Raw genomic sequence first — 15,707 nt, 5'->3', positions numbered from 1 at the left:
ATTTCTTTGTTTACAGAAGCAATAAAAACTAGTTTACAATTGTTTCATGTTGCCTCAGCTTTGAACTGAGAACACTCTTGCACATCAAACTATTCCTTTGAAGGGAACAGTCTCTCAAACACAGCCAGACACTTTCCCAGCCACTCCCTGAAGTTCAGACTACCAGAGCTTTGCAAATGTCGAGTCTTTTTCCAAGTTAGACTATACAATGTGGGTTAGATTTGAGGCGGTGGTGGAGGGGCAGGGCAGTCCATACCTGTTTCCAGAAAAATTTACAGACTAGACCTGCAAAGGGCTAAGGGACAGGTTACAAAGTTAGGAGAGATGATCTCACCGACTTTCCCTTCCATCTTTCCTTGCAGCTTTCAACATTTACTACCATGATGAGAAAGTTCCAGAAAGTGCTACATTCTCTAAATATTTATTCCACAGAAGGCTGCTTCTCAACATCAGTCCCCGGCCCCCACCACAAGCACTCTCTCCAACTCTCTCTCTCTCTCTCTCTCTCTCTGTTCCTGAAGGATGTTAGGCTTGTAGGTAAGCAAGATGAAAATAAATTTTTAGAAAATTTTGAAAAATTTCTGCTACTTAAAAAATTTTCTACATCAAAACTGGGCAGTTCTGTTCCCAAGGTGCCTCCAGATTCTGGTAAACCTCTATTTTAAGAAGAGATTTCCTGCTTTTAGAAAAGGAAGAAAGATGGCTCCATGCCCCAGCAATAATGCACTAACCACTGCTTGCAGCCAATGAGACACCATTACAACTTCAAATTCTTGTTCTCCAGTAACCTTTCATTCAAAACAACAGTCCCCGATTACTTCCCTTTGTCTCTTCAGACTTGCCTATGGTTCAACCATAGCTTGCTTGTCCAGAATTACAATTCTCTACTATTCCTGAATAAACATATTTTGTTGGTAAAAAAAAAAAAAGAGAGAGAGAGAGAGAGAGATTTCCAGAGACAAGTTGAAATTTGAATACTGGAAACTGAAGATCCAAAATATCTCAGCCAAGAAGCACAGGCAAGTGACAAAGTCATTCCTGCTTTTAGATCCCAAAGAGAAAGATGGTTTTCTGTCTCAAGAGTCCCTGAGCAGCATTTGGAGAAGGAGGCTATTTGGATCTCCTGTTTTTAATTAAACTTAGTTTAATTTCTGAAATTTAATTCTCATTTGGCATTGTTTTACAGACAAATACTGTATAGTCTTTGTAATCGCTACAAACCACACAGCTCTGCTACTTGAAATAAACCAAATGAAGAAAATTCTTCACATATAATTATTACCTCTACTGCAAACTTAGCACTTATATAATACATTACATGATCAAATTGATTCGGAATTAAATTGGTTAGCTGCAGGGTCTATTCTGTCACCACCTCCCCATGGCTAACAATTTAGACAATGTGAACATTCTCAAATAAGAAACATTTTGTAAAATAATTTTTTCCCCAGGATACTTCAACTGTTAAAATTCCTATATTTGTATATTATAAAATTCAAGGTTTTCTTCTGTATCTTGGCCATATTTCCAAAGACCCCTGAAAACTAATAAACACCTACATGTGTAAGATTACATCACTCACTGAAGCACTCACTGCCCATAACTGCACATAGTTAAAAGCAACAGTAAATTGGTAAATTATGGCACATTCATACAATGGGATATAATGTAGCTGGAAAAACTAGAAAGCACTTTATATATGTTAAGAAATGACCTCAAAGATATATTTTTTCAATGAAAAATGCACAATAAAGAATACTGCATATAGGAGGTTATTAGTTCTATGGGTTTTCTTAAATAAATATATATACACACACATAAATTTTCAGTTACATGTACATGCAACACTTTTAAAAGGATAGTATGAAAGAGACTTTGCCTCATACACCCTTTTGAATTTTTTACCATGTATTATCTAGTCAAAAAATACATTTTTAAATTAAAAAAAAACTCCAAGGTTATTGACAAATTATATAATATATACAGATGAGATGCTGTTTCACTATCAGCAAAGTTTATGCTTTTCGGTTTTCAGTGGTGATGATGGACTTATACTGATGTCTGAAGAATATCTCACACCAGCATAATTTTCTAACATCATCTTCTAGAATTAAAGGTATAATCTCACCTACTCTAATATCCCTTACATAGACAGAAGCATTACCCTCGCCACCTCAGATACTGATACTCTTGCTTCTAAATGTAAATAGTACAACAACACAATGTAAGTAGATTTATATTTGTGAATTTTAAGGCATTTGAAACTATTTCAGAGGGAACAAATACCATTACCTGCATTTGAAAAAAGGGGCAGGGCAAAATCTAGGTGGCTTGCAAAAGGTCATCCAATAAGTTATAAAAAGAGAAACAGATTAAAACGTAACTTTTTTAAAGCCTCCTCAAAACTACTTTTTTAAATGGAAAGAAAATAGTATCCTTCTAAAAGCACGTGTGTGAGAAAAATAAATAAAATAAAAACGTGTGTGTGTGCGCGCGCACACACGCGCACAGAAAGAAAGACGGGAAATAAGATTTTAGCTATGATCAAATCCTTACTCATTCAGAAATACAGGTTTGAAAGAATACTGGGAAAAAAGCAAGGAACCCAACTGAGAAGAGGGATGTGCCCAGGCAGGAGAGGTAACATTTGAGCTGAGCTTTGAAGGATGAAGATGAAGTCACAGAGAGAAGGAGAAAGAACGTTCCAAGAGGAGGCTGAGCACATGTAAAGGCTCAGGAACAGGGAACAGTTGTGTACAGCTAGAGGGGAGGGTTCACGGCAGGAAATGCAGGTTGACCAGAAGGCTGGAGGTAGTTTGGGAAGGGTATGTAGTACACTAAAGGGTTTGGACTTAGGACTACAGACAGCAGAATATAAAGATCAATCAAGGTTCCAAAAGATATAAAGAGATGATTTAAGAAAACAAAATAAGATTTGTGAAGAAAGGTATTTAAAAGGCCAGAGATTATTTAGGTCTTCTGCCCATTTTTTTAATTGGGTTCTTTGTCTTCCTTTTGTTGAGTTGTATGAGCACTCCATATATATATTGGAAATTAACCCCTTATCTCATGTATCGTTGGCAATTATGTTCTCTCATATAGTAGGCTCCTTTTCCATTTTGATGGTTGTCTCTTTTGCTGTGCAGAAGCTTTTTGGTTTAAGGTAGTCCCATATGGTCATTTTTTCCTTTGTTTCTATTGCCTTATGCGTTGTATCAGTGAAAATTCTGCTGTGTGTGATGTCTGAAATTTTGTTGCCTGCATTTTCTTCTAGGATTTTTATGGATTCATTGGTCACATTTAAGTCTCTTTTATCCATTTCGAGTTTATTCTTGTGTATGGTATAAGCTGGTGTTCTAGCTTCAATTTTTTGCATGTAGCTGTCCAATTTTCCCAACACCATTTATTGAAGAGGCTGTCTTGACTCCACTGTATGCTCTTACCACCTTTGTCAAATATTAATTGAACATATTGTCTTGGGTCAACTTTTGGGTTCTTTATTCTGTTTCATTGATCTATCTGCCTGTTCTTGTGCCAGTACCTGGCTGTTTTGATTACAGTGGCTTTGTAGTATAACCTGAAATATGGTAATGTGATCCCTCCTACTTTGCTCTTCCTTTTCAAGATTACTGTGGCTATTCTGGGTCTTTTTTGGTTTTATATATACTTTTGGAATGTTTGTTCTAGTTCTGTGAAGTATGTCATTGGTATTTTGATGGGGATTGCATTGAATCTATAGATTACTTTAGGTAGTATGGATATTTTAATGATGTTAATTCTTCCAATCCATGAATAAGGTATATGCTTCCACTGTCTTATATCTTCATCTATTTCTTTTTTTAGTGACCTGTAGTTTTCTATGAATAGGTCCTTTACTTCTTTGGTTAAGTTTATTCCTAGGTATCTTAATTTTTTTGCCACAATACTAAATAGAGACCTCTCCAAACAGGACATACAAATGGCCAAGATACATATGAAAAAATGCTCAACGTCACTAATCATCAGAGAGATACAAATTAAAATGACTATGAGGTATCAACCTCATACCTACAGAATGGTTGCCATCAACAAATCATCAAACAACAAATGTTGGTGAAGGTATGGAGAAAAGGGACTCTAGTACACTGCTGGTGGGAATGCAGACTGGTGCAGCCACTGTGGAAAACACTATAGTGTTGCCTCAAAACATTAAAAATTGAATTGCTATCTGACCCAGTGATCCCACTTCTAGGAATATACCCTGAGAAGCCTGAAACACCAATCAGAATGAATATATGTACCCCCATGTGTATAGCAACACTATTTTCAATAGCTAAGACCTGGAAACAGCCCAAGTGTCCTTCAATAAATGAATGGATAAAAAAGCTGTAGTACATATACGCAATCGAATTCCATGCAGCTGTAAGAAAGAAATATCTCTTATCCTTTGAGACAACATGGAGGGACCTGGAGAGTATTATCCTACGAGAAACAGCCAATCAGAGAAAGACAAATATCACAGGATCTCACTAATCTGTGGAGTAAAATGAACAAAACATGCTGAGGAACAAAATAGACCCAGAGACATGGAAATAGGGTGCCGACTAACAAACCTCAGAAGAGGTGGATGTGGGAGGAGGAAAGAGATAAACCACAGAACTTTTACGCATGTATGTGTAAACAAGGACACAGACAATAATGCTGGCGTTGGGCAGCTAGATTGGGAGGAGGGTGTCAATGGGGGGGGGGGGACATCTGTAACAAAAATAAATAAATTTTTTAAAATAATAAATAAATAAAAATAAAGGCTAGAGATTATTTAGCCTAATATACTTCAAGCGCAGGAAGGCATCTTCCACAGATTGATAGAAAAACTCTTCTGTCCCTGGCCAGTTTGGCTCAGTGGTTAGATCGTCAGCCTGCAGTCCAGAGAGACCCGGGTTCAGTTCCCGCTAAGGGCACATGCCTCAGTTGCAGTTTGTCCCCGGCCCTGGTTGGTCGTGCGGGTGGCAGCCACTCGATGTGTCCCTTTCACGTCAATGTTTCTCTCTCTCTCTTCCTCTCCCTCCCTCCCACTCTATCTGAACTAAAAATGGAAAAATGTCCTCGGGTGAGGATAAAAAAAAGAAAAACTCTTCTGCCCAACAATGTGATTGTGACTTTTCCCCTTCCACTGAAAGCAAAAAAAAAGATTAAGTATTCAATTCTGATGCTACTACAATAAAAGTGAGCAAAAAACACTGGTTAAGAGTTAGGAGGATGCAGAAGCCCAAATGACTTAAAGAAGGCAAAATAGACCAATACCATTTCTTGAAGCAAAGAGTGGTGTCTCTTTTTTCAGGGAGTATTTTACAAGAGAGACTGACTTCCACAGGACCGTTCAAATATGGTCCTGTTTAACCCCCTCAGAATGATGTATGCCTCTTTTATCCCTTGTGATTCCACTATGCTCAGTCTGAGTGGATTAAACATGGTCATACCAAACAAATTTTAAAAACTATACATTATTTACTTGGATAATAATCAGGGGAAGACATGTCGAAATCAAAGTACTTTTAAAGAGTTTAGTGCTATTACTTTCTACTACATGTACTAATGCCACAGTATTTTCAATAGTGAATAAACTTTACCACTGTGGAAGTATTGCTTACAGGCAACTTTCTTTCTTAAAGCAAGTCAGAAATTTGCACTGTACTGCAATTGTGAATTCTTAACTATTTAGCTATTTTTTTCATAAAAAAGAACAATGCCTAATTTAAACAGAGCCTCAAAACTTGAGTACAGCAAATGCCCACAAAAATCCAACTGTAGTGTTGAAACTAGCATATTCTCATCACACATGAAATATCAACGGCATGACATTTTAAGAGAAAAAAACAACAACTGGAAAGTAGGGTAAATGTTGACCCTCAGTGGAAATAAGTGAATTTTTTTTCTAAAAATTTAAATTGTTAAGTGATCAAACATGTAGAGTACCTGGTCGATGGAATTAGGTTGAGTATCCCATTGAGAACATAGCTGAACTCCGCCTGATCCTGCATAACAAGTGCCACCAGACCCTCACAGCAGGCTGTCCGAACCACGACATTATCACTGCAACACTTCTCCCACAGCAAGTTCAAAGCAGGAGTCTGAAATCAAACCAGTGGTTAAGAACACTTCCGATGAGAAGCAAATGCACACACACCCCCAGCCATGCATCAAAGTGTAGTTCCTTCACAGTAGGCTAGATCTCCAATGTAAAGATGCTGCTGCTGTCTCTGCATTTGTAGAATAATCTAAAGTCAGTTTCCCAAGAGAGGTAATGGATGTGTTCTGATATAGCTACTCTCTCTCATCTGGTATATTTGCTGTCAAATAAGGTATGCCAACAGGTATGACCTGAGTTAGAGCAACACAACAGAACTAATAATAGATCAAAACTAAGACTTGGCTCTAGCACAGTGCTAAACCAAGCCCTTTCACCAGACACCAACAGTATCAGCAGACTGGTTAGTGTAAGCTAAAGTCCAAATCACACCTATGCTTCAGACCCTCGATGGGAATACCATTTTCAGAAAATGTTCATGCTTTCCTACCACCAACCTCTATCACCTGTATGCACCCCCCCACACACACACACACACACACAGTGTCCCTGCCTCAGTGGGCCCAGAGGGAAGAGGGAGAAGTGGGACAGGCCACCGCAAGCTGCTGGGTCCATGGCTACCAAAAAAGCCTAGAACAGTTTGCCCAAAATTTGTGACTTTTCCCCTCTTCACACCATGAATCTGTTGTCTTTCACAGAAAAACACTGGAAAGGTATATAGGTAAATATAAGTTCTTCATTTTGAGAAATTCTATAAAAGCAGAGGTTCTAACTTTCATAACTTTCTCAGGAACCCGTGATCCATTCACTAAAAAAGGTTTAATGATAAACCTATATTTAAGTGTATTGTGGGTGAAGTTCATTTAGATTTACACATGGTTTGGAGCTTTTTGTTGTTTTTTTTTTAAGAACACATAAAGAAACTACTTTTCCTTTCCTTTCTTCCCCTAATAATTTATTGGGAAAACATATAATTTGGAGGAAAAAAATTAAAATTCCCAGCTCCCAAAGAATAACTAAAAGAATGCAAATCAACATCTTATTGTGTCCACTTTCCTACTGTAGCTAGTTCTGAGAGCCTTTTCAATGATAGGATCCCACTATAACAGAGGAATCTAGTTAACAGTCACTGCAGGAAAGTAATATTTTTATTCCATTTTTTTTATTCAGAAGGAAATGTGATTCACCTGTGTGAACAATATCAAAGGGTTCCAAATGTCATTACTCCATTGCTAAGCCAGAAAAACAAAGTAAGTAAATAAATAACTGTCCCTTCAGGTAGTGCTGTGTTCTCGTGGAAGTAAGCATTCATTTATTAAAGGGAGAGGAAACATTTGGCTACAGGGATTGACAATCAGTAAATCCTGGCAGTTTAAGTAAAACCACTAGATTCGTCAGAGTACATAATGTAATTCTAGGCAGGATTAAGATCAGGGTTCTCAGCAAACTTAATTTATATGACTACATACAAATGCCAGATAAATACCAATTAGTGAAATATACCCCTACACTTCCTTCAGCCTGTCAGCAGAAGTAGTAAAGAAATGTGACTTTGGAGCAATGTAAGAAAAAGGAAACTAGTTGTTCCTTCTGTGGGGAAAAAAAAAAGAATCTCATTTCCATCATTTATATTCTCTACAGAGTTTACCTTAGAGCACCTACTTAAGTGGAATTTCCAACCATCATGTCGAAATACACAACACTGGTCAACCAGAACCCAAGTGATATATATTTCAGGAGGCTGGCATTGCTTGAACACTTAGCATTTACCTTCCCCGTGCACAATAAGAATTTTTCCTTCAGTTCTAATTGTCAATGCATGACTTTTTCAACACATGGGTCCATCTACAGCATGAAAAATCTCCTCTGTCCAAATAGAGCCACTATGTTTCTCTATTAACACAAATATTCCCTCAGAGGTAACCCTCTCAACTGTCTCTAAAGCATGCCTGGCCTCATTCCACCTATGTTATTTTTCACTAATAATCATAGAAATACTCCCCTCACCCCCTCCAGATCTTATTCCTGGCATCTATTATCACACATTTTAAATGTTTGAATTATTTGGAAGAAAATCATGGCACATAAACAAAATAAAGGCAATACACTTCTCACGGTTCCAAATTGTTTCTACAGTGACCCGAGCTCTGAGGGAAACAGAAAAAGTGCTAATGGGGTCCACCTGGTAGCACTATCTGAACAGAACAAAAGCACAGAGTTAAACTCTGACCTGATCTGTGGATTGATGAATCTTTTCTGAAAAACCATTTTCCTTTAGAACTGCAGCAATAAGATGACCCACGGCCTGAAAAGTAACAACATTAATGAATACATTTTCTCAAAACAGTGCATTTGAAGGTAATATCAATACTAGTTGATATGAGCATGCCAGACAATTAGTAATAAAATTCTAATTCATTGAGTATGTGCTATGTAGAAGACACTGAATTAGTCAGTCCACATACATAATTTTTTATCTTCATAACAACTCTCAAGGTAAGCATTTTTATCCCAATAAACAAACTACAGTTCATAGACGTCAAGAAAATTGCTGGATTTTTCGTTCAAATTATTGTCACTTAATATTAGAAGACACCTTGAGATTGCATAATCCATGAAACCATAAGACAAATAAGAAATTCCGCAGTTTTTAAAATCATCTTTGCATCTAAATGAACTCCATCATGCTTCCTCATGCCCTTAATGGAGGTGGAGAAACACATCCCCATCTTCTACTGTGGCCCACGCAGATCGGAACCCACAGGCCTCCCCTGACCATGACCGTTCTCTCTCCTCTGGGCTCCATGATTTAATTTCTTTGTTAATTTCTCAAAGGGTTTAGCCTTTTAAGAAGCTTTCAGACTAATAAATCTCTAAATTTTTTTCATATCTTGCTAAGGCGCCTTGATTATATAAATACATAAATAGCATTACCTCCTACCACCTCAGCCTCATTCTCCTAGCTTGTCGGCCCTGCTGTCTTAGAACCTAGACTAGCGACAATGGCAGCCATTCTGTGTGTGGGTTGGAAATACTTTGGCAACTGCAACAACTATTGATCCTGCACTTTGGACCAATGTATGATACTGCAATGAATACATGTCAGTCTTGCAAAGTTTCCAGAGAAGCTCAAATAAAAACCCAGTACCCAGTACTTCATCTCTTTTTGTATTCACACATTAAAAATGATTAAAGATCTCAATGATTAATGGTCTCAGTTTTGTAATACAAATCATTCATTTCCATAAATATTAAGCATAGATCAATTAACTGTCTCTTACCTCCTAGTTAAAAGAATAGTAATAAGAGTTGGAGACCAGTGAATAGTTTTGGTTCCTGTTTACAAAATATACCATATTTCACTGAATATAACTGGCCATCAACCACAAGATACATCATTTTTTACGTACCAGTAAGAAAGGAAAACACAAGCTGCCAATGAATCTGTTACACAATGCTTCATATGATTTAGAATTTTTATTTTATATTAAGAAAGAGCTCTTCCAGACTCATTTAGAGAGTCATGGCTAAGTTTACAAATGCACAGATAACATAATATGTATATTGACTATATAATGACTACTGCTATCCATTATTAGATGTAACCCAATTCCACAGATGTTAAAATCAGAGAATACAGCCTAAATTGATTTTAAAATACAAAATCCAGGAATACATCAGCCTACATTGTTAGTTTTCCATAACAGAATAGTTTAAATAGACATCTTATAATACATGTACACTTTTCACATAACTTAACAGTAACACACATCAGCATTTCTTGAATATCTGTGCAAATAAAGAGACTCCAGACAGAAAAATATTGTGGCCAGTATCCTCCAAGCCTTCGTCTTCTTCTTCATGGTAAGGACCTGTGCTGTGCAGGATAAGACTCCAACCCAGTCAGGCAGAAGGGAATCTTGCATAAGGAGTGTTGTTCTCCTCATGGAAGGGTTCCCCACTACCCAGCTAAGTCAATTCCCACAGCAAGCATCTCCGAAGCTAACTGTTGAAAACATCCAAGACGCTGTAGGTGGTTAAGTGTTCAGGCAGGCTTCTGCTGTTCCCTCAGCTTTACTCTCATAAGAAAAGGCAGTAAACTATTATGCTACCTTGACTAACCACAGTGCTTCTAGTTAGCTGAAAGCAAGCCATCTTTGTTTTAACCCAAATAATTGAAAAACTCTCTAAAATAAACTATAATTTCCTTGCTGAGTTAGTATATAGATCGAAGTTTTTTTAATCCAGGATATTTTACTTATTAAATGTCATTATTATAAAAACATATTCTTAATAGTTGTACAGAGGTAGAATATGCCTTTTAAGATATTAATCCCTCATAATCTGTAAATGTATATATCTGTTTCTGTTCCCGATAATTAATTATAGACCAAAAAATACATATTCGAGGGGTTAATCAAGGTTTGATTATTTCTAAACAGAAAAATAAACATAAATAGAAGCTGAGATTGGTCGACCCTAATATTTATTCTTCTCAAACATAAATGTTAAAATTAACTCATATAAAAGTTGTTTGATAAAACGGTATCTCTATATATAGAATAAAATATTCAATGTTAAAAACATAAAGTTCAATTAACAATCTACCTAAAAGGTTCATTTGTTACCATGAAACATAAATAAATAAATAAATAAATAAATAAATAAATAAATAAATAAATAATAAATAAATAAATAAATAATAAATAAATAAATAAAAATTACCTGTGACTGGATAAGAGAATTTGGAAATTCAAACCTTTTCCTGATATCATCTGACATTTTTTTCTTCTCTTACGTGTATGTGTACAGATTCTGTAACCAAAACAAAAGAATACTTGTTAGTCTGAAAAAAGAGTTCAAACCAATTATTCCTCAAATAACAGGAAAGTAATGTGTTCCAAAGTCAACCACTGAAACAAAGCATAAACTCTGCAAAGTAGTCCGTGCCATACACTTCACTGTTAACCGCTTTAGTTCTCACATGCCTCGGCTGATAAACCAAAATGCCCCCAACTCAGAAACAGATGAATTCACATTATAGAGCACTCGCTCCCATCCAAAAGTTCAAGCCTAAATGACATGTTTGAAATAGAAATTAATTCTTTTATTGATCAAAACTTCTAAGGGAGAAATAATCAAATTTTCAAAAAACTGTTTAAACCATTGCTTCGCTTTTGAACAAAGCTTTTGTTTAAGCACAAATCCAACTGCCAGTGACAAGTGTAAAGCCGAGGTGAGCTGTTTTCGGGTAGTATAGAAAGACCTAGAAACTCACACATCAAAATAGATTTGTCTCCTAAAAGAGGAACCAGCAAGCAATTAGCACCAACTTTTAATATTTACATCACACCTCTCATCCCTACTGGGGTCTCAAAATAAAATACAAAAGCATGCAAAAGAATGAAGGGGGGGGGGCAAGAAATAAGTCAGAGGCAGAGAACTAATAAGAGGATTTCCTAAGGATCCCAATTTATCCAATTCCCATGCACCACTGAACCCACCAAACTGCACATTTGAAAAAAGATGGATGCTTTAGGTCACCTATTTATTACAACATAACTTTCAAAAAATGTATGTCAGTACAGTACTCTAGGTTACTTATAAAAATAACAGGCTACAAAACCAAGCTCTCCTGATCTCAAAATTGAAGGTACCTTGCACTGAACTTGAGGCTCTTTCTCACTACTTCCCTCCTTTTCTTCCAAAGCTAACCTTCCTGAATGCATAATTTATCCTAGCTTTCTTCTTCAACATCTAGGTCCAACTTTACTCCCTTCAATTTGATATTTCACAGCACTGAAACTCATTCTACAACCGCAAACAATGTTCCTTATCTAAATCTACTCTTTAGCTTAAGAAGGTCAACATTTTCAGCCCTGGCCGGTTTGGCTCAGCGGTTAGAGCGTCGGCCTGCGGTCCGGAGAGACCCGGGTTCGGTTCCCGCTAAGGGCACGTACTTCAGTTGCAGTTTGTCCCCGGCCCTGGTTGGTCGTGCGGTGGCAGCCACTTGATGTGTCCCTTTCACATCAATGTCTCTCTCTCTCTCTGTCTCTTCCTCTCTCTCCCTCCCACCCTATCTGTACAAAAAATGGAAAAATGTCCTCGGGTGAGGATAAAAAAAAAAAAAGGTCAACATTTCAACTTCCCCATTGCACCAATCTCATCTTCCTTGAAATTTATTTCTCCTTTGAATTCCATAAGACATCGTAACAGAATTTTCTGAAGTGTGTCCCTGGGAAACCCACAAAAAGAGATCTCCACAGGGAGAAAAAAAAAAAAAATTTGTAGAGACATATATTGCCATCTTGAAGATTCATTCATTCACTTAACAAACATTAGGTGCCTACTATGTGTCAGAAACTGTTCTAGATGCTTAGGCTCCCTTGGTAAACAAAATAAATGAAAATCCCTATACTCACAGAACTTATAGTCTAGCAGGAAGAGGTAGAAAGTAAATTTTTAAAATAATAATAATAAATAAGTAAAATGTAGCATGTTAAATGGTGATAAGTGCTATGGAAAACAAAGTAGTAAAGTAGACAGAGTAAAGGGAATGAGAAATAAAGGGAGGACACACTTTCTCTTCTTTTCCCTTTTTATTGAATTTATTGGGGTGACACTGGTTAATAAAATTCTACAAGTTTCAGGTGCACAATTCCACAATACATCATCTGTACCTGTAACACACTTTCTATTTTAAATATGGCGGTCAGTGTTGGTCTTTTCTATAGAGGATGGCATTTGGAAGTTGTTAGCCATACAAATGATTGTGGAAAGTGTCAGAGGCACAGAAAACAGTGAGTGCAAAAGCCCTAAGCAAATAAAGTGCTTAAACCTGTTCCAGACGAGCAGGCATGAATCTAGCACAGGTTGAAGGAGGGGGAGAATGTTAAGTCAGAGAGCCAATGAGAAGCCACATCATAAAAGGCCTTCAGGGCTACTGGAAGGACTACTGCATTTATCATGAGTGAAATAGGAAACTACCACACACAGAAAAGGGGGTAAGATTTTAACGGAAGCACTTGAGGTGAGAAGTGCTCCGATTCCGGATATCTTTGAAGGCAGAGCCAGCGTAGTTGCTAAAGAACGAGGTGACAGTATAGGAGAAAGAAAGGGTCAAGGATGACTCCAAAGTTCTGGATCTAAGAAACTTTATTTTTAATCTCATTTGGGGGGGGGGCATTTTACACATGAAACAGAACAATGTATATATTAATTACCATGGTATTTTTTACAAAAGTAAAATATGCAGTTGCCATCAACTGAGATGGGAAACAAGTTTTGTGAGGGAAAACCAAGAATTCCTTTGGAACAGGTAAGTTTTTGAGCACTAACAGATATCCATGTGGAGCGCCAGATAGAGAGCTGAATATATGAATCTATAATTGGAGAGACAGATCTAAATAATAGTGCATATTATTAAAGAATCTGAGAGATTCTAAAGTAGAAAGTTTCCTTAATTCAGTTTCCCAAACTTGTCTGATCACGGCACCCTTTTGTTTTGTGTTTTGTTTTTTCTAGAAATTCCTGTTAATAGTCTATACAATCAGCCTTTCCTGGGACACACATTGGGAAACGCTGCTCTACCACTGGTCTAATTCCTTTGTGGCTAAAACCATTTTCAAAATAGTCCCACATGCTCAAAATCTGTTCTCTCCTAAGAGGTGTTACTTACGTTGCTCTCTCCCACATAAAATGCCCTTCTATGTTCCCACTATTTAAAGAGGAAATGCCTTTCATAGCAAATCTTCTCTGTTCAGACACCCCAAGTAGCCAAATCTTATAGCAAGCGCCTTGCTTTATATTCCTTCAGTGCTATTGCGTTTGGTCTGGCCCATGCCTTCATGTGACTACTTACATTAGAATTGCTAGTATTTTTCTGTAAAGGGTCAAACAGCAGCTGCTGAAGTCTGCCACTGTAGCAGGAAAGCACAGACCATGCTGTGCTCCAATAAAACTTCATTTACAAAAATGGAAGGCAGGTGGGCCATAGTGTACTGACTCCAGGTTTACAAAATGACTATTGTTTAAATTAATTTATAAAATGTGTTGATGCAATTGCAACAATTAACTTTCAAATTTGCCCCTGTGCCTCCAGGCTCAGGTAAATATATAAAGAAGGTAAATTATACATCTTTTACTACCTAAAAGTTGGACAAGTATCCTTTATCAAAGAAAACAAACTCCTTCATGCCCCTAAACACTGAAAAAAAGTCCTCATATTAGGCTTTATATATGGAATACAGAGTGATACATAATAAGCAATATCCTTAATTACATAAGCAATAAGGAATTTTATGTTACTTCTTTTTTAAACAATCCCTAAATAAAGCCATGGGTATAATCAGTAACTCAGCTAAAGAGCTTCAGTTCATGAGATCCAAGTGCAGAGTTTTCTGATGATCTAATCTAATTCAATAGAAAGTAGACTGTATAGTATCCAGAGAAGCAGATGGTTATCGGCGTATCACAGAATAGACTTACCCAAATGTCAACAGTGATAGAGCTAAAGAAAAGAAACGTGGGGTTATACTCTCTGATCCAGACCCAGAATGGCGGAATTCCAAAATGCTTTGGGGACCAGATGAGCAGCTGGTTAAGCTAATAGATTATTATGGCAGTGAAGAGGCCAAACCATCCAGAAAAGTGACTGTCTCCAGAAGGTGGGCCAATGGAGTAAAAGAGTACTGTTTTTATCAAGATTACCTAAGTGTAGATGGCAAACACCTTAGCTTACAGAAGACTGCCCTTATTTTGATGTGACATGTTAGAGAATGAACACATTTTTAAATCTATAGTAACTTTATCTTTCCAAACAAATGGTTATTAAGCATTCTCAAAACCACTATTCAGGCAGGAATATGATTTGATATCATCCTTGATTTGCTATGCTTGGGCTACAAATAGTAATTTCTTTCATCTGCTAGAGATTTATATTTCAAGGTTAATCACAACAATTTGGCCCTTTAAGGTATCAAAATATCATATTCTGTCAGGGAATTTCAGAAGAAGATACATATGCTCGCTTAGCGTTGGCAGTGCAGTGTGTGTCCTACTTTGTTTGAATCTCAACTTCCTTTGGGCACTTTATACATTTAAAACAAACAATTTCTTTTTATCATGGCATTCTTTACTAAAAGGAAACTAATCACAATAAGCTCCATAAACCACATGATACCAAAAAAAGTGTTTGATTTTAAAAGATTTAGCTGTAACTTATCATTGTGCCCTTTTTGGTTGTCTAAATCTAAATCAGAAAGAATTTTTAATGAGGTCTTAAGTTCCACATGAATCAAAGCATTTGTTTAACTTAAGCAATTATCTTATCTGTCAAGGTGTTTCAGACCCATAAGAACACTTTCAAGAAAATAAAACTATCAATTGCACTCTAGAAATAATAAAGGAGCAGCAGAGAGATAAAGCACTTCAGGTTTTTAACGTTCTCAATCGTTTCTCTAGGATACAACAATATACAACTGTATATCACACAAAACTATTTAGTGTCAAACTTCAAATGAAGGGCACAATCTGAAACACAAGAGGAAAATCTATCGAATTATATTCACAAGTGCTATGGGAAGCCAGCAGAGAAATTATGCAGGGTAATTGGCTGGGGTGGAGTGTGAGTTGTCTATCT

The 15,707-nt window shown here is 36.8% G+C and overlaps 1 protein-coding gene across 1 annotated transcript in view; it reads right to left on the bottom strand.

The window, feature by feature from the left end:
* Positions 1 to 15,707, bottom strand: part of FOCAD (focadhesin) — a 300,263-nt gene that overhangs the window by 276,939 nt on the left and 7,617 nt on the right. The window contains 3 exon segments of the mRNA XM_036260660.1: positions 5,956 to 6,110; positions 8,298 to 8,372; positions 10,793 to 10,882. Coding sequence (XP_036116553.1) covers positions 5,956 to 6,110; positions 8,298 to 8,372; positions 10,793 to 10,849 — 287 coding nt within the window. The 5' untranslated portion in view covers positions 10,850 to 10,882.

Source organism: Molossus molossus, unplaced genomic scaffold (assembly GCF_014108415.1).
Source record: "Molossus molossus isolate mMolMol1 unplaced genomic scaffold, mMolMol1.p scaffold_m16_p_14, whole genome shotgun sequence".
Classification (NCBI taxonomy): Eukaryota; Metazoa; Chordata; class Mammalia; order Chiroptera; family Molossidae; genus Molossus; species Molossus molossus.
The sequence above is the reverse complement of the archived record's forward strand: the minus strand, read 5'-3'. Positions and strand labels throughout refer to the sequence as shown.